The sequence below is a fragment of the Elephantulus edwardii genome, unplaced genomic scaffold, assembly GCF_000299155.1.
Source record: "Elephantulus edwardii isolate Elephantulus edwardi_28Jun2011 unplaced genomic scaffold, EleEdw1.0 scaffold00080, whole genome shotgun sequence".
In the NCBI taxonomy this organism is placed as follows: Eukaryota; Metazoa; Chordata; class Mammalia; order Macroscelidea; family Macroscelididae; genus Elephantulus; species Elephantulus edwardii.
The window spans coordinates 4,058,812-4,078,499 of record NW_006399830.1 but is presented as its reverse complement, the minus strand read 5'-3'; the positions used below and the strand labels follow the sequence as shown (position 1 = coordinate 4,078,499).

Here is a 19,688-nt window from a genome sequence, read left to right as displayed (position 1 = left end):
CCTCTCCCCACCAAGACGCTGTCGCTTGCGCCGCATCGCCCAGCTTCGCTCGGCCGCCCGGAGGGACCCCACCGTCCATTGCCTGCACGCTCCGGTACGCCAGGCCGTCACTGCCGAGCGCGCCCGCCGCCGGCCGCCGCCATGCCCGCCGCGGAGCCCCCTCCGCCCGAGGACTCTGGGACTCCGCCGAGGCCTAGCGTTTAGGTCTCCCTGAACGCGGCCCGCGGGCCGGGCTGGGGGACTGGCCGCGGCACTGGCGCGGAGGATGGATGGCCGAGACTTCGGGCCCCCGCGGTCCGTGCACGGCCCCCCACCGCCGCTGCTGTCCGGCCTGGCCATGGACAGCCACCGCGTGGGCGCGGCCGGACGGCTGCCGGCCACCGGCCTGCCCGGCCCGCTGCCGCCCGGGAAGTACATGGCTGGCCTCAACCTCCACCCTCACCCGGGTAAGTGCCACACCGGCCGCCCTCTGGGAGCCCGGGCTGGGAACCGGCTGGAGAGGGAGGGAGCCGTGGGGAAACCACTCGGCCATTGCAGGCGATCGTCTGCACCTCTTTGGGGTCCAGGCAAGCCAAACTCCAGGGGCGCATAGACCCCAGGGCCCAGACGGAGGGGTATGCGACTGCCTCAGTGGCTTTTACCCCGGGCACACCCGTCCTCTGACAGCCAGCCAGCCACCAGGGTCTGTCCCTAACACTCTGCACCTTCCTCCTGGTGTGAGACCAAGCCGGCTTCTCAGACATCTGGGCTAGAAAAGGGCAAACCAGCTTCACAGCCCGAGAGACGCACTCCCCGAGCTCCACTCTTTTTTCTGCAAACCCCTCGCGGGCGCATGGGACCCAGAGGTCCCTTCCCAGCTCCTCTTTGGGCACCTTGCCGGGTATTGTTCAGGGTCTCCGGCTGCAGACCTCAGCCCAGGGACCCTATCCTTCTGCGCGAGGCGTGGGGGATGGTCCGGGAAGCCTGTCTTCAGGCCAGAGAGCGGCGATTCTGGCTCCAGGAACTCCAGGAACGCCTGGCTCCAGTGGGAGAGCGGGCGTGCAGGGCCACGGGTACCCTGACACCGAGGGCACCCTGTCGGGCAGCGGAGAGTGGTCAGGGAGGAGCGGGAAGCATGGGAGGAATGCGCAGGCCAGGCCCGGCGTCTCCGCCATTTCCCGGGGAAGGGGCTCCGGCGCGGGGGACCTGAAGCCTGGGAATGTGCGAGGAGAGGGGGCCGATCCTTGACACGTAGAGCCCTGGCTGGCCCGGGAAGCGATCGGGCAGCCCCAGGCCGGCCCCGCTGCCCCTTGCCGAGGCCCGATCACTGCAGCCTGCGCCTTCCTCAGCTTCGGTGTCTGTCGTCCCACGCATCAACTTTAAAAAAAAGCCTGCTGCTCTTATCCAAATGGCGGTTTAGGACCCCGGCAACATCCTGGGGGGCTTCTGATGCTCCCCACGGCTGTTGCGACCCTCGTACCCTGAACGACCGGCCAGCCCCACCTGACCGCAGGGCTGGCTCTTGAGCCCCCACGTTCCTTTGATTTGTCTCCTGGAACTTTTCAGGAACCCGAGTCCCCGGCTCGGCGGGACAAAGGGCCTTTGTGCCGAAGGCCTGGCGGGGGAGGGGCGCGGAGATCCCCGGTGGGGGCGGGGGCAGGCGCTGCCCCGGGGCTGGCGTGCCTGGGAAGCGGGGCGCGTTCCGCTTGGGCAGCGCTAGGATTTTCTCCCGAGTGACGCTGCGGTCCTGGGATGGTCCTGCTGGATGTCTCAGGGACAACCCCCCCTGCCTAGGCGCTTTTGCCATTTTTTCCGCCATTGAATTCTCCTGGCTGTTTTGGGTTCTTCGTGCTGTTGGGTTCTCTAGCTTTGGGATGGGGGAGCCTCTCAGCCTGCGATGGGTCCCTGAGCTTCCCGCACGCCTTCCGCGGACCCCTGCGTGCGCGCTGGGTTTGGCCTCATTAGAAGCGACAACAGCAGCTGTCCCTAGTGTGTGAGCAGTGGGCCGCGCTCATTGCCCTGGTTGCTAGTCTCTTGCCTAGGGCTTGGCCCCCATTTGGGAGACCGAGGGAAAGGCCGAGGCTTGGAGAGGCCTCAGAGTAGCTGGGGCGAGGCAGAGGCTGGAGAAGGGAGCCGGCGGGAGATTGCCACAGAGCCTGGCCCAGGCTCCTCTCCCTCGGCTGGGCTGCGCCCGGGCTGCGTGCTCGGGGGCTGAGGTCATGGAGGAAATGGCCAGGCGCGAGCAGAGGAGAGCATGGAGAGCGCGAGGGGAGGCCTCCGCCGCTGGAGGGAAGACTGGCCGGGAGGGAGGGTGGGTGGGAAGACAGCCAGGCGGGCCAGTCCCTCCACCCCAGGTGACCAGACCTCAGACCCCAGGCCAGTGGCCCAGCGGAGGTTGATGCTAATCCCTTTAGCCCGGAGGCAAGTCTGCCGGCCATCCCCTGTTTGGGATGGGACCCAGTTTACCAATTCCCCAACCTGGCACATTCCTTTTTTTCCTTGAAGGGTGCAGGTGCCAAATTTTCCCTCCCACACACCTCCCCCTTCTTCTTGGCGGTCAGCTCCTTAAGTCTCACCAGCGGTCTTATCAGCCTCATCTTTGTTTGTTTGCATACCAGGAAGCTCTGAGAGGTTGAGTGATTTGCTGGGGGTCACACAGCCAGGAAGGGCCTGACCACATACTCTGCGTCTCTGGAGCCCAGTGGCTGGTGGAGGTCACCCCTAGCAGGAGATTCTGATGGAGAACAGTGGCTGGTGGAGGTCACCCCTAGCAGGAGATTCTGATGGAGAACCCGTGGGCAGGCCTGGAGATTGGAGGTGTCCCTGGAGGGAAGCTGGCACTGTGTGTGTATAGGTGGGATGATTTGGCCTTTTTATTTTTTCTCTGCAAAACTCCCGTTGCCATCAAGTCGGTTTCTTCTAGAATCCCGCGTAGTATTTCCACGGCTGTTATCTTTACACATTTAGCTGCCGGTCTTTCTCTGGTGAAACAACTGGTGTCTTCCTTCGCCAGACCTTTCAGTTAGCAGCCTGGCTGTAACCACTGGACCACATCCGGTGTGGCTGGGGGTTTTACCTTTTCCCTAACCTTGAGTTGTTGGTGTACAAGGTAAGCAGTACATGTTCACTGCCCAGAACCTGAAGGAGATGAGTAAACTTGTGCCACGCTGGTCCCCTCCCCAGGCTTGGGCACCGGGCTGGAAGCTGCAAGGTTGCAGTTGAAGAGCCATTAGCAGGGTTTTCTGGAGAGTCTGTGTCTTCTGGGCCATGGAGGCATCAGGAAGCTCTGTGCCTGGGCCCTGCCCTTTGGACTTCGCCTGGAGAGGGCCCAGGGCTTTGCAGAGGGCTGTGCGCCTGGAATCCAGCCTGTCAGCCTGTTGGGATTGATTTAAAGAAACTAATCCCAGGCACTTGCAGGTGGAATGGAGCAATCTCAGAGATAAGGGAGAGTTGAAAGGTTCTTCCTTTTTTGGTTAGAGGCTTGCAAGGGATGCCTAGGAAGGTTCTGGAATCTGGAAGGACCTCTTGGCGCTGCCCCTCCCCCCAGCCTCTTGGTAGTTTCCCTGCGAAACCAGAGTTTTTTTCTTTTCTTTGCCTGCTTCATTTACTCAGCAAGCAAGTTCTGAGTGCCCGTGGTGGGTGGGGCACCGCTTCAGCGCCTGGGAACCCAGCAGTGAACCAAGAGCTCTCCCCCCTGCCCTGAAAAGCCCCAGTCTCTTATCCAGTTGATTTTGACCCCTGTGAGGTACAGGATGCAAATCTCAAAGCACAGGATTGTAGGGGTGTTTTAAGATGGCATTTATGCTAACAGTACGTCACCAAGTCTTTCTTCCAAGGTCCTGTAGGATGGCTTGAACACCACCCTTGATGTTAAGCAGCCCAGCACGAACAGCGGGGCCTCAAGCGGTTACCCTGAGCTGTGAGCCACGGAGAGGAGACAGTGGAGAGGAGACAGTATCCTCGCTGTGCTGGGGGGACGAGGCTGTAACCCACGAGCCGTGCAGGGAAGCTACAGGTTGAGGGTTAGGTATCAGGAAGAGGCACCGTGCTTGGTGGGAGTGGTGGGCTTTGATGTCAGTGGGGAGAGAGAACCTTTTTGCTGAGAGCTTGGGCAGGAGCTGGAGTGGCGGGGGAGGTGAGAGGGAGGCGGAGGGTCCTTTAGCCGCCTCCAAAGCCTGCTCAGGACAGCTTGGAATTTTAAACAGGACCAAGGTGGAGGGCAGTGCAGAATTTTAAATGGGAAGGATTCGGATGGAGAGACATTTTACAAACCAACTGGCCTGGAATCTTTAAAAATCTCTCCGTGGCTTGCCAGACAAAGGCAGGCAGAGGAACCTGGGCTGATTCAAAGCCGTAAAACGATGCGGTACCTGAAGGCACTGTCTGACCCCGGAGTAGATTCTGGACGCCAGAGGAAACCAGGAGGGCAGTTGGCAAAAACTGGAGGCTAGACTGTAGATTGCCTGATAGCGCCAAGTCAGGGCTCGTGCCGGGAACTGCGGGGGAGCTGTGCAAGAGTGACCTTGTTCGTGGGGAGTGAGAACGTTGATCTGTGAGGGGCAGGTGACGCTGGGAGAGGAAGAAGAGAAACGATACACAGTCACGCGTCGTCCAGCATTCACGATGCGTTCTTCCTGGAGCAGACATTATTTCGACATCGTGTGACGTATAATCAGTCCCGGATTGAGATCAGAGTCTGATATGTACATAAATGAGAGATGATTTGTATCCAGTGCCAACTGTCAAATGCATGTCTTGGTCTCTCATGTATGATGCCCGGAGAGAAACACACTTAAGATACACCCAGAACTGATTGCTGTTCTGTCGGAACTGACTCGGTGAACTGACCTTCCAGTTGGTTTGTGAGGCTGTAAATTGCTTGTGAAGCGATTGCCCATCTTTCTCCCTCTGGCTGTGGATTCAAATCACCAGAGGGGGTTGGCTTGGGGATTAGCAGCCCAGTTCCCTTCTCAGTTGGCCCCCAGAGTGCCCTGTTAAGAGATCTTTAACCTACTAATACAGCAGAAGTAATACTATTTTGTCGCAAAGGACTGCCTGCTTGTTTCTAGGAACCGTGGTGTATACCTTGAATTTTTAAAAAAGTAGGCTCTACGGGGGCTGGGACCGCTGATGTTACCTTTACGTCCTCGGAGGTTGCCCAGACAGACTTCATGTGACACAAGTTTATAATCTGGGGTGTTTCATATTACTGTGATTTGAGTAAAAGTTTACAAATCGTATTGGTTTCTCACTCACCATTCATGCACGTGTTGTTTATGACGGAACATAGTTTGCAGGGTCCGGACCCTCTTGCCCTTGACGCCATGCTGACTCGTGACAGTCTGTCACTGAGGCCTGGGTGCCGTGGGGTTTTCTTGGCCTCATCCTGATGGAAGCAGATCTCCAGGCCTTTTTAAAGTGTTGTCTCCAGCCCTCAGTGTAATGGTGTTGAGTTAGGTTCGATAGAAGAGACCATGCTAGTTGTTCGGTAAAATGGGATGAGAAACTGATGTGTGTGGGAGACCGTGATAAACAGGACGTGTTATTGTTGTTGTTGGGTGTGGTTGAGTCGGTTATTAACTCCTAGCAACTCCGTGTAACAGAGTGAAAGGACCCATGGAGTTTTCTCGGCTGTATTTTTCATGAAAGCCGACTGTCAGGCCGTTCCTCTGCAGCAACCACTGGATGAATTCGACCTGCCAACCTTTTGGTCAGCAGCTGATGGTGAACTTGATTAAAGGCACGTGGGGCAATTTACTGTCCTATTTCCAACTCGCCTCTTAAATGGGAAATGATTTAAAAATCTACCCTTTGAAAGAAGCGGGAGACAGTGCTGAGGGGCTGGGAGGCAGTGGGAGTCGGAGTGGGGCTGGGGTAATGAAGGTGCAGGTTGACTGTGGGGAAGGCATTTGGCTGTTAATTAAAAGGTCAGTGCTCCGCCTGAGAGGAGACCGGCCCACAAAACAGCTCCCATGAAGAGTTGCAGCCTTGGGGTTCCTGGGCGGCAGACCTGCTCGGCCCTGGAGTTGGAATGGACTTTCCAGCAGTAGGTTTGGTTACTTGGGTTTGTTTTTGGGGACCTGGCTGCTCTGATGAATATGGGTTGGAGGATGGAGGATAAGAGGGCTTTGATTTTTGTCACAGCCACTCACAGAGGAGAGAGATTGACAGATTGGGGAGGAGGGTGGACAGTCTTGTTTTGCATGAGGCTGGTTGGAGGGGCTGTGCTGTCTGGTGTGGTCTGACCGGCAGTGGCTCCAAGATGTCTCCTGTGGTGGGGTCCTTCCCCCACCCTCCAGCCCCAGCCAAGCGGCCTCCTTGTCCTTTGTTCCCCTCCCCCTCTCAGCTTTTGAGGGGACTCACCAGTGCTGCAGCCAGTGCAGGTTTTGGGGCCCTGCGGGCTGCTAGGGGCCCTGGTCTGGGATCAGTCTGGAGGAAGTCAGGCTCATCAAGTGGAAGCCACCAGAGTTTTCGACCTCTCCCAGCCGTGAGTGTGCTGCTGTCAACATCCAGGGCCCTTCCTGACTTCATACACCCTCACGAACAGCTGGCCATGTGCCTGGACCTTCGTGAGCTGGCAACCCCTGGATAAGGAACTCCTGCTCCTCCGTCCACAGGCAGTGAACCCTGCTGAGCAAGTCCTAGGTTTCCTTTGCTTCTTGAATGTGCAGTATCTCGACAAGCCTTGATTTTTCTCATCTGCAAAATGGGCGTGATATTGTGTGTTGTGTACTGTAGAGTCAGAACCGACCCCTAGCTGACCCTCCGGAGGGTTTTCAGAGGCTGCAGGGAAAGAGATTGTCCATCCTTCTCCTGCTGGTGTTTTTGAACTGTGTGTCTTTGAGATTGCATTGCAGTTTCTTGCCATTAGGCCACCAGAATTCATTAAATGAAATGTTCCCTCAAGTAAAATGGGTGCTGAGTTAACTTGTTTTCTTACAAAGTTTGAATGAGCAAGTCCAAGCAGAGTTGTGTTGTTGGGTTCTGTTGAGTCTGGTTGAACCCGTGTGACAATGGAGAACTCTCCCATCGTTTTCTGGGAAGGAGCAGCTTGCCACATCCTTTGACCTCCAAGCTGCTGGGTTTGTTCGAACAGCCGGCCTTCCGGATAACAGCCAAGGTCCTAAATGTTGGGCCAGGAGGGCTCCTTTCAGCTGCGTGTTTGCTGTATTGTAGTTCTTGTGGCCTGTGACTCACCAGTCCTTCACTTTCACCCAGACCGCTCTGAGGCCTCCTGGAATGGTGCAGTAAGCCCTGCTGATGGCCCACGGGTTCCGCAGACTCCAGGTCCCGGCCTCAGCTCATCATTTTTGTTTGCAGAGGAAGAAAATCACAGATCATTGTCCCCACCCACGTTGTGACGGAACTCTTTCCACTTCCTCCTTATTTCTCACTTCCCTTCATCCTTTCCTATCTCTTCCTGCTTGCTGAGTGGCTTTGCTGGGCAGAGGCTGCCCTTTGCATCTTGTATGTTGGTGGTTTTGAGCAGCGTGTACCTCCCTGAGGTGGTTTTGTTTACCTCACACACCCATCTGTCTATTACTTGGATGAAAGCTGAGCCACGGGGGTGAACGTGGTTCCAGGCTCAGGGAGTGACCGAGGGCCGTGGTCTTGGGGGTTCCACTGGTGCCTATCAGGCCAACAAGCCTGGCCATTTTTAAGGCTTTGAGCTTCCACTGTATTCAGGACTGTCCATCGCGATGCCCTTCGAGCCCTCGGCCGGGGAACTGGGTACCATCTCTCAGGTGTGGAGCAGTCATATTGTTTTTGTTTTGCATTTCCCTCCCTCCTTCTCTTTATGTACACTAACTATACCGTAAACCGCTTAAATTTTGACTACTTTGTTCACCGGGGTTTTACAAACTGAATGTCTATTTCTGTAGCAACACCCAGCTCAAGATTCGGGCCTTCCAGCGAGCCCAGAACCCTCCTCTGTCCGTTCACAGAACAGCTTTCTCGTTTCTCTGGCCGTCGGCTGGCGTTTTTCTTTTTCCAGACGCTGCTTTTGCCTTTTAGGAACGTTCTCGACAGAGTGTAAGGAGGCATGCTTTCATCTGCGGACGCTTTGCCTCAGCCTTTCGCTGAGATTTGGCGTGTTGTGTGTAAAAATGCCAGCGATCGCTGCTGGTGGCAGACTGTTCCACTGCCCAAGTGTGGCACAGTTGATACGCTCTCCTGTTTACATACAAAACCAAACCCGGAGTCCCCAGTGGATTCCAACGTGTGGCGACCTCGCACTGGGCGCCCAAGGTTGTAAGCCTTTGTGGGAGGAGACTGGCTGGCTTTGAGGCTGATGGGTTTAAACTTGGACCTGTTAAAGGCCCAGCACATAACACAGTGCGGCTCCAGGGTTCCTGGAAGGGGAAGAGATTGGGTATCTTCCTCCTGGTTGATTTGAACCACCAGAGAAGCTTAGTGGCAGCTGACTCCCTGTGGAATATTCTACCAGTGCACCCGTTAGCCTGAATGTTGCCTGCTGTTGAGTTGTAAATAACAGCATGAATAGGGTTGGAGTCAATTTGATAGGACTCACATAAACCTGCCTCTTGGTGTAAAACTATGTGACACGTTACTTTTTTTTTTTTTTTAATTGGTTTGCTTACAAAGTTTGTGTTTCACCCTTTGCTTCATTCTCACTGTGTTTCATACACTATGGCATGTTATTTTTGCGTATCAACTTCAGAGATGTTGTAGGTTTGGTTTCAAAACATCAAAACAAAGCAAAGATTGCAATAAAGCAGGTCACACAAACTTTTTTGTTCCTGCTATGTATAAAAGTTATGTTGTATGGTCTGTTAAGTGTGTAATAGTATGATTAAACCGGAAACATTGTGAAAATGATGAAAATGGGCCACAGAAACACCCAGTGAAGGTTTGCTGTTGGAAAAATGATGCCACAGACTTGCTCGACCCAGAATTGCCATAAACCTGCCCATTTGTAAAAAAACCCCCACAGTGTCTGCTTTTTAAATAAGGCCTGCTTGGGGTGTAACCAAAAATGAATTTAGAAGACTGGAAGACTTAGCCAGAGGTCCTAAGAAATTCCAGCGAGTGAACAAGAGAGCGTGTGAGAGAGGCCCATTAATAACGTCAGGGAATTGTTGGTAGTTTCTGCCCAGTCTTGTGTGACTCCAGTGACCCTGTGAGCCGCGGAGCTGGACCCTGTCCTCTCCTGTGCCGTCATCGCTGCCACAGTCGAACCCATGGCTGCAGTCACTGCCTCACTCCATCTCATTGGGGGTCTTCTTCTCCCTCGCCGACCTTCTACTGTTCCCAGGGCCTGACTCCTCCAGGCAGCATCTTCAACGTACGTGAGCTGAAGCCTCGCATCCTTCCCTCCAATGAACTCTTTAAGACATACCTGTGCTCTTGGTCTGTGGTGTTTTCAGTGCCCTTCCCCAGCACCACGACTCAGGAAATAGAAATTATCTTATGACACAACTCATAGGACAGATTTTAGCAGAAAATACAGCGTTACCCCAGAGCGTCTAGTCTGGGCTTCAGTCTTTGCTGGAGAACAGCCCCGTGTCTTCCTCCAGAGCCGCTGTGTGTATGTTTGAACGACTTAGCCTTTTGCTTCGCAGCCACGTGCTTTGATCGTGGTGCTACCAGGGCGCTCTTGGCTGTGATTGTAGTTTTTGTTGACTCACCAGTCCCTCACTTTCGCCCAGACCTCTCTGAGGCCTCCTGGGATTGTGCCATAAGCCCTGTCGACGGGTTCGCAGCCGCTAGAGCCCTGCCGAGCTCATCATTTTTGTTTACAGAATCAACATGATAATAAAACGGGTCGAAGTGAAGCTGTTTTTCATGCGTGTTAGGAGGATGGAGAAGCGTGCGTGTGGGGGCATCCGGGGCCCACAGTGGTCACCGGAGCAGTGCTCTCTCTTCCAGAGGATTTACTTGTTTTCCATCGCCAGAAGCAGCTGAGAGTTCCAGTTGCTCCTGGTCTTAAGCTAACACTCGATAGCATCAGTTTCTTGAAATTCTGCCCGTCATTCTGGGTGTGTCACCAACTCCTGATGAGTCACTTCTGACTCACTGGACACTCCATCAGCTGTCCCAGGCTGTAAATCTTTCTAGGGGAGACTGCCGTCTTTCTGCCTTGTGAAGTGGCCTCTGAGCTCGAGTCCCCACCAGTTTGGTCAGCTGCCCAACAGGCGCCATCATCCAGGCTCCGTGTGGTGGGTGGTACGTGTTCGGTGCCATGGATTTGGCCACATCTCACAGTGACCCGCATGGACGGAACAAAAATGCTGCCCAGTTCCATGCCAGCTTCACCGTCTCTGCTGGGCTTGAGCCCACTGATAGAGCGACTGTGTCAGTCCGTCTTATTGGGGTCTTTCTCTTGCCGATCCTCTGCGTTTCCCAGAATGATGGCCTTTTCCAAGGACTGGCCCCTCCTGACAGCACTTCCAGAGGACAAGCTGTGACGTCTCACCAGCCTTGACTGTCAGGAGCCCCCTGGTAGGATAGTGACCCTCTTAACGAAGGAGACTGCCCATCTTTCTCCTGTGATGCTTTGAAGACGCTGACGTGATTAGCAGCTTAAATGGCGTTACATGGAATAGCCAACAGTCTTCCCCAGCATCGTGGTTCCAAGGTATTGGTTCTTCTTCCGTCTTCCGCAGTCTGTGTCCAGCTTTCATATGAATGTGGAAGCAACCAGAACCACCCAGCTCGGTCAGGTGCACCTTAGTCTTTAAACTGACAGCCTAGCTTTTTAGCACTTGAAAGAGGTCCTTCCCTGCAGATTTGCCAGTGCACTAAGTTGTTTGACCTCTTGGCTGCTGTTTCTGTGGGTGTTGATCTTTGGCCCAAATCAAATGAAGAAGACTCATCAACAGCCTGCGATATGTAGATGACACAGCCTTCCTGAGAGCAAGACTTGAGGCATTTTCTAAAGAAGATAGAAGACTTCAGCATTCATGTGGATTATACCTCAGCATCAAAAATCCTCATACTAGGACATATAGGCAGCACTGTGACAAAGGGTAGAAGGTTGTAAGGGTTTATGGTGACTGTGTAATAATATCTAAAAATGTAAAAAATAGGGAATGGGAAAATAAGCTTTATACATGTTAAAAAAAGTATGCTTATCACCTTTTATTATGAAACTTTCCCCTTTTTAAAAAGTTTTATTGATAAATTGTTTCGATACCCTAGAATTTGCCCATTTGAGAAACATAGTTTTGCTTTATAGTCAATGTGATTTTAAAAATCAGAGTTCTACATAAGTTCTGTTATAGATACATGGGTTAAGCGATCCTTTAAAAACAAACAAACAAACAAACAAACAAACCCTTTTAACTACAATTACCCAAAGGCTTGTGACTGTGTGGATCTCGACAAACTGGCTGATTCAGGGAAGAATGGGAATCCCAGAACGCTGCGTAGTTCAAAATTTGGAAGGGTGTGTGCTAGGGTATCTCGATACCTTTTCAATCTGTATACAGAACAGATCATCTGGGAGCCTGGGCTGCGTGAGGAGGAATGTCGCATAAGGATTGGAAGATGAATCATCAACAACCTGCATTATGCAGATGACACAACCCTGCTTGCTGAAACTGAGGAGGACCTGAAGTGCTTACTGCAGAGGGTCAAGTACTGCAGACTTCAGTCGGGATTGATTCTTGCCACTAGGCCAGTTGGCAGCATCTGGATGGATGAAGAGATTGAGTTTGTTAACAGTTTTAGTTTGCTTGGCTCCACAATCAACACCCTTGGTACCAGCAGCCAGGAAATCAAGAGACAAATTCCATTGGGAAAGTCAGTTGTCAGGAACCTCTCCAGAGTGCTGAAAGCAGCGATGTCAGTCTGGAGACTACGGTGCACCTGATCCAGACCATAGTCTTTGCAATTGCTTGTTATGTGTCAGAGCTGGACAGTGACTAGGGATGACAGAGAGTTGATGCCTTTGAGCTGTGGTGCTGGAGAAGAGTTCTGAATATACCATGGACTGTTAAGAGAACAAACAGGTTCATCCTAGAGAGGGTGAAGCCAGGCTGCTCCTTGGAGGTAAGGATTCTGAGGCTTCATCTGACATACTTTGGGCAAGGAGGGACCAGACCTTGAAGAGGGGCATCATATTTGAAAGGGTGGCGGGACGGAGAAAGGGAAGGAGACCATTGATGAGATGGATTGATTCATTGACTGGGGTAATGAGGGTAGGTGTGTAAGAGACAGTAAAGTTGGCACAGGATAGAGCAGGTTTCAGGGCTGTTGTACATAGCGACGCAACAGCATATAACAGCAACAACAACTGAGATTTGAATGAAAGTTTTCAAAACAAATTACTTTGCCACTCAACTAGTTGTGCCTGTGATGCCTAGAGGTGCAGAGCACCCCACCTTCCCTAGTACTCCTGGATGGATATGAACCCCCACAAACCTTTGTTTATCACATAATCTCACCTCTGTGGTGTCGGAACTGACGCGTAGCTGACTCCTGCAGATTTCCAAGGCTGTAAATTGCACCAGGTGGATGTAACAAGAATTAACCGTCTTTCTTGTGGAGAGCTGCTGTTGGATTTGAACCACTAACTTTTGGTAGTTGAGAGTGAACCTGTATGGAGATAACTAGTGCTGGACCTTTTGTTGGTTATAAAAGATTAGGCAAATCAATATCTCTCCTACGCCCCATTTTTAACACCTTCATCTTTTTCCTTTGTTTTTTTCCCCCATCTGTGTTTTTAGCTTCTACAACTAGTTATTTTTCAGCCTTTTTTTTGATACTTTAATTTTTTATTATTTTGTGTGCGTGTACCGTCAAATCAGATCTGACTGGTACAGGAGGATATTGCGCCTCCTTCTCCGGCAGAGCATCTGGTGGATTCGAACCGTGTTCCTCTGGGATTGCAGTGCAGCTTCTTGCCTCTAGGCCACCAGAGCTCCCCTTTTTTTAAAAAAAAAAAAAGTATTGGCTGCTAACCAGGAGATCGAACCCACTGGCTGCTCCTGGGGAGAAGGAAGTAGCCCCCTTAGGTAAAGCTTATCACGTCCCAAACCTACCTGCCTCCTGTGGTGCTGGGTGGGACAGAAGGGGGCACAGTGGTGTGTGTTAATGTGGGAGATAAGGATATTGTGTAGAACTTCCCCAGTTTTAAATCCCGACCCCACACTTAACCTGTGTGAGACCTTGGGTACCTTTCTTCTCCCCTTTCTGGACCTCAATTTTCTCCTCTAAAATTGTGGATAATACTGGTATCTCCTTCATGAAACTGAGGATACTGTCATTACGACTGTGTGACTTTTAGAATTCCATGACACACAGTAAACACTTCAGAACCTCAGTCTGTTGCTGTGACCCTGTGTGGTGGTGGTGTGTGCCATCGAGTTGGAACTGACCCGTAGCTGACCCTCTGTGGGTTTTCAGAGTCCGTGAACCAGGAGATTGCCTGTCTTCCTCCCGCAGAGCGGCTGGTAGATTTGAACCGGGTGTCTTGGAGATTACAGTGCAGCTTCTTACCACTGAGCCACCAGAGCTCTGGCAATGGGCTGTGTACCTGAAAAGGCCTTTCTTTTACTCGCACACCTGGGTGGCAGTTTGTAATGAACCTGTCGGTTTTTGAAGGAATCATACGATTTCCTTGTAAATTCCAGTGTTTCCTTTGAGCAGTGTGATGTCTTTTTGATTCTTCCCCCCTCCTTATAAGTTTCATTTTATTAAACGTGACTGAAGCAGACACTGTGGTAACTAAAGAATTTAGCCAAAATGGCTTAGACAGACCTGTGGCCCACCAAGATCTCCACACAGCAGCCGGACACTGAATGACTCTGTCTAAAGGAATGATAAAATGAAAGAACCTAAGAGAGTATTTTGGTACAATTTATAGAAAAGGTAAAATAAACAAGGCATGCAGGTGGCCTGTTGGTGACCACAGAGTCACCCCTGTGGCTGTGGGGAAGCCGGGCTAAAGCCTTGCCCAGCTCTCACTGTCACTGTCCCCCAGGGTGTGCTGGTCAGAGGTCCTCTGCCAGGGCCCAGTTCGGGGCGCCCATCTTGCCCAAGTTGATGGATTTCACCTGCTCATCCAGGAATGTGTCTCAGTGAAGTCACACAGATGAGGGTCGTTCTTGTCCGTGGCCCGTCTGTGCAGTTCCAGCTGGGACTGAGTCACACTTTGCGTGCAGCCGCTCTCCCGGTCATCCGGTCTGGTTTCTTGATGTCCTGAGGGAAGATGTGGCCGCCTCGCTGGTTCTGCAGTGTCATCAGTTTCTCGGCATGTTCCCTCTCCTCGTGGGATTGGTGGAGAAAATATTTGGCAAAATTCTTCAAGCCACCTCATCTCGGTTGAAGTAGTAAGACACGGACAGGTAGACATAGGAGGCGTAGAGCTCCAGGCTCATCTGGGGGTTGATGGGTCCTCCGAGTCCTGGTTGTAGTTCTGGGCACCTGTGAAGGGGTCATGGTGGCGGTGGCGGAGAGGCGGCCATTGGGCGGCGGGGAGGACCTTGGGGCATCTGGGGGTGCTGACATAAGGAGGTGGCTGAGGACTGGCTGGAAATGACCAGCAGGAGAGATGCTGGTGAGTGCCAATTCTGTTCAAGCACTGTTGACACAGGAGACCACGGCGACTCTGCAAAGACCGATCCGATGTCTTTGTGATTCTTGATCGGTGTGTAGGATCGCTCCCCCCTCATTCCCACCCGAGCCCCCCTGCTTACAGGCTGTGGTTTTAATGAGGTGCTACGCTGGTATCACTGATGTGTCGTGCTTTTTTATGAGCCCAAATCCGTCATCAGCCAGTTGATTTTCCAAAACTCTTAAGTTGTTCTCTTTCCAAAAGTTTACAGATCACAATGAGATTTCATTCAGTCCATGTCCGATCAGCTCTCAGGAATCATCCATCATCCACTACCTTTCCCTTTAGGATCTAGCTTTTTTTTTTTTTAATGTGTGTGTGTGTGTGTGTCTGTGTCTGTGTCTGTGTGTCTGTGTGTCTGTGTACCGTCAGATCAGATCTGACTGGTACAGGAGGAGATTGTCCCTCCTTTCCCGGCAGAGCATCTGGTGGATTTGAACCATGCTTCTCTGGGATTGCAGTGCAGCTTCTTGCCCCTAGGCCACCAGAGCTCCCCAGGATCTAGCTTTTTTATGGATTAATTTTTACCTTTCCCTCCTTCCCTCCCTTCCCATCCCTGTTAACTATTCAAGAATGATTCTGTGTGCAAACTTTTCCTTTGTTTTTGAAATAGTGGCCTTATGCTGTAGCAGTCCTTCTGTGACTGACTTCTGTCACTTGGCGGGCTGAGCTTAGACTTCTTGTGCAGAGGTTTCCGAAGGCTTGATTGTTTTTCAGTGATGTGTACTATTCCATCGTGTGAACGCGCCCGAGTTTCTTAAGCTCTTTATTCCTTGTTGGACACTGGGTTGTTTGCTTGTTGTAAAGGAGTGCTGCTGTGAACGTGGGTGTGCATGTATCTGTTCCCATCTCAGTGCTTGTTTTTAGGATACGTTCTTAGAGGTGGGATTGCATGATCACATAGCGATTTTAGACCCAGCTCTGGAAAGGGGTGCCCCACTGCCGTCTGTGGTGTCTGCACTGTTCCTTCTCCTCAGTCTGTCCGTGTCCTCACCGGCCGTTGTAGTTACCCTCACTGCGCTTTGCAGGGTGTGCCCTGCTGAGATGCTTTCTGTGTTGTTTAGGTTTGTGTATCTCTGATCTGTTCCTTCTCCTCAGTCTGTCCGTGTCCTCACCGGCCGTTGTAGTTACCCTCACTGCGCTTTGCAGGGTGTGCCCTGCTGAGATGCTTTCTGTGTTGTTTAGGTTTGTGTATCTCTGATAGGGAACGGTCCTGAGCATTTCCTCATGTGTTCATTGGCAGTCTGAATGCTGTCTTCGGCGAAATGTCTTCTTCTGTCCTCAGCCCATTTTGCAGTTGTGTTTTTTTTATTTTACTGTTGGTGTTTTCTCTAATTTTTAGAGATTAGTGCTTGTCAGTTACGTCACCTCCAAATATCCCCCCCCCCCCGCAGGTTCTCTGTTGGAAAGGAATCTTTCTGGTGTACGTAAACATTTCCTGTTTGGAGGTTTCAGTCATCTGGCTTAACCACTGTTGAATGTGTATTTTTAGTTATATTTGATAATCTATGCCATGGATTAGGGCTCCTAAATTTGTCCAGATTTTTTTCTTTGATCTTTTTAATTTTAGATTTTATGCCTCTATGGTGTGAGGTATGGATCCTGTTTCAGTTTTCTGCAAATAGATACCCAGTTTTAGCTTTCATTGCTTTGTTGAAGCTCAGCTGACCAGTGTGGGTAGATCTGTTGATGGGGTCACGGTTCTGCTCCACGGGTCTGTCTACCTGCCGTGGCCCCAGCACCAAGCTGTCTGAGTGCTGTGATCGCGTGGCAGGTTTTAAGATCAGGACGCGTTAGGCCACCTGCTCTGATTTTCCCCTTCAGGAGAGCTTTGCTTAGCAAGGGTCTGTCTACTTTTCGTGTAAAGTTGGTTATTTTTTCTCCATTCTTTGCAAAATGATGATGGGGTCTGGATCAGGTTTGCATTCTATCACTTTTGATATTATGCAATTTTTATAATGTTAAGTTTTTGATCCACTTATGTATGTCTGTCTCTTTTGGTTCCTTGTGTATTTTGTAGTTTTCTTTGTAGGGTCTTTTGTGTCTCTGGTTAGATTTATTGAGAAATCTTCCTTCCAGGTGGATGTTGTACATGGCATTATTTTCTTTAATTCCTTTTCTTATTCTCTTTGTTACTGTTGAGGAATCTGATTTTTTTTTTTATAGACAGCCTTTCTTTCTTTTTTTTTTTAACAGAGGTTTTGGATTTCCATTCATTCATTGCTGCAGTTTTCTCCCTGCCCACCCCTCCCCACCAGCTCGCTTCCCCCGGAGTCTGATTTTTGTACCCTGCCACTTTGTGTGTGGATTCAGACTTGATCGTGTAAGTTTCTCGCTGGGTCTTGGGGATTTTTTCTATATGGGATCCTGTTCTTATATACCACTGAGGAAGAACGTACTCAAACCCTCTCGCGGGCCTTCAGAGGCAGTCAGGAGCTTGCCAATTTTCTCCCAAGATGCACTTGGTGGATTAGAACCCTGTGATTTTGTGTTGACAGCGTGACTTCTGTACAACTAGCTCACCTGAGCTTCCCATAAAGAATCACGTTGTAGCGTACCGGAGGGGCAGAACTGGCCCATAGCTGACCATCCAGCGGGTTTGCAGAGCCAGTTAATCACACAGGAGGAAATTTCCCCTTCTTCTCCCACAGAGCAGCTGGTAGCCTCGAACCACGTGCCTGTGGAATTGTGGCACACCTTCTTGCCGTTATGCCACCAAAGCTCCCTGCAAATTGCGATAGTTTTACTTCTCCCTTGCCAGATCGGATGCCTTTTATTTCTTTTTCGTGCCTTATTGCTCTGAGTCCTCCACAGTATTGAATAGGAGTTGTGATAAAGCACAGCCTTACCTGGTTCCCCTTCAGAGGCGGATGCCTCCAGTCTCTGTCCATTTAGCGTCATGATGACCTTTAGTTTGTACATATGCTTGTCATTACGCCAAAGAATTTCCCCTCCATTCTGATTTTGAGCATTCTTTTTAGGAATTTTGTCAGATGCTTTTTCTGCATTGATTGAGAGGGCCTCGTGGTTCCTTCCCTTTGTTTTATTGATATGGTGGGTTACACAGATTGTTTTTCTAAAGTTGAGTAGTTGAGTCCTCTTTGCATACTTGGTATGAAGCCCACTTGATGGTGATGATTTTTTCTGATGGGATTTTGGAGTCTATTGGCTAGGCTTTTTTTATGTTCCTTGATTTTATACAAGAATACGAAATAGCATGGGCGAGAAGAGTAGAAAAAAGGCACAGAATTCTCAGGAAGTTTCCCTCTGCAGAGGTGATGGGACTCATCTGTTGGGAGATGGAGACGGGCGGTCATTGTAGATTTTCCTCTTGATACTACAAGTCTCACCCTCATTCTGTTCTTTCCTGGATAAACACTCACTTCAGATCCCCGGTTTTCTTTTCCCTGGTTCCCCAGTGCCTTATGCTTCCAACTTCTAGTAAACAGAAGACGTTCAGGGTTCCGAGTTCTTTGGGGTAAAACTGGTCCTCCAGTCCTCAGCTCCTCCCTGCACCCCAAACCTTAAGGGCTGCCCTGGTCTCCAGGCTCAGATGCTTCTTTCTTGAGGGTCTGCTCCAAGCTGAGAGCTAACTCTTCCCCACTCCCAAAATGCATACCGTCGTCCCTTTGCTTGTCAGCTTTAAGCACTGTTGAGTCCCTCTCTCATTGCTGTTTTGTTCTTTCCTGGACTTTTGAAGCCCATCCGTTGCCCTGCTCGTGGGATTCTGGTATTTGTGCCCTTGTGTCTGGGGCTTCCCTCTTTGTTCTCTTGCCTGCTGGTCTCTTGACCTCCTACCCTAGCATTTTAGAAGACTTCCATTTACCCTACCCTCGTGCCCCTTTCAGCTTACCCCCTTCCCCATCCTGACTTCTTGTCTCCCAAAGCCAGCCCTCTGAAAAACAGTCACCCCATAGGGCAGAACTGCCTGGAAGATTCCCAGGGTGATTCCCAGTCACTGTGAAGAGAAATTGCTCAGTCTGTCTTCTGTGGCTGTTAGGTCTGAACCACTGACTTAACCACTGTGCCACCAGGGCTCCTTACCGCCCTCAGGGGCAGAAAGAAAAGAATGAATCTTAATTGCTTTGCAGGCACCTGGGGACAAGGCTGTGTGGATGGTTTTGCTATCACTTGGCTCAGATATCAATCTCCCAGCCTTCTTAAGGATCCTTGTGGGCTGGAAGTTTCTGCCCACAGAGGTAGAGGGAGAGATTCAGTTGAAACCCTAATTACCCACCTCATTGATTGGGAGGAGGAAGTGTCCTTTAGTGATGAAGAATTGGGAGTTAACATCCCCAAAACTGACTGCAGGTGAGTCAGTTCTGACCCTGGCAACCCTCCAGGATGGGGGGACGGCTGCATAGGGTGTCCAAGGTGGTGGGTGAGTGTGGAAGCTGACTCCCACTGAGCAAGTAGTGAGTTTGAACCACCAACCTTTGGTGAGTGGCTGAATTGTGGAGCCACTGCATCTCCAGCTCCTTCAGGTGGTTGTTAAGTCAGTTCTGACACATGAGCCCCATGTGCAGCAAAACGAAACCACAGACAGCGCTCCTCCCCGATGGCCCTCCTCCCTGCTGGCCCTCCTCCCCAACAGGCCTCCTCCCCGCCAGGCCTCCTCCCCGCCAGGCCTCCTCCACGCCGGCCCTCCTCCCCGCCGGCCCTCCTCCCTGAAGGCCCTCCTCCCCTCCTCCCCGACGGCCCTCCTCCCCAAAGGCCCTCCTCCCCGACAGGCCTCCTCCCCGACGGCTCTCCTCCCTGAAGGCCCTCCTCCCCGACAGGCCCTCCTCCCCAACAGGCCTCCTCCCCGACGGCCCTCCTCCCCGACGGCCTTCCTCCCCAACAGGCCTCCTCCCCGACGGCTCTCCTCCCTGAAGGCCCTCCTCCCCGATGGCCCTCCTCCCCGACGGCCTTCCTCCCCAACAGGCCTCCTCCCCGACGGCCCTCCTCCCCGAAGGTCCTCCTCCCCACTGGCCCTCCTCCCCGACGGCCCTCCTTCCCGACAGCCCTCCTCCCCGACGGCCCTCCTCCCCGACGGCCCTCCTCCCTGAAGGCCCTCCTCCCCTGCTCCCCTCCTCCCCGACGGCCCTCCTCCCCGACAGGCCTCCTCCCCGACAGCCCTCCTCCCCGA

At 51.9% G+C, this 19,688-nt stretch overlaps 1 protein-coding gene across 1 annotated transcript in view; it reads left to right on the top strand.

The window, feature by feature from the left end:
- Window positions 1–265: 265 nt before the first annotated feature.
- The window catches only part of TNRC18 (trinucleotide repeat containing 18), a 124,532-nt gene continuing 105,109 nt past the window's right edge, over window positions 266–19,688 (top strand). Inside the window, exon 1 of the mRNA XM_006889751.1 lies at window positions 266–446. Coding sequence (XP_006889813.1) covers window positions 266–446 — 181 coding nt within the window. The remainder of the gene's footprint in view (window positions 447–19,688) is intronic.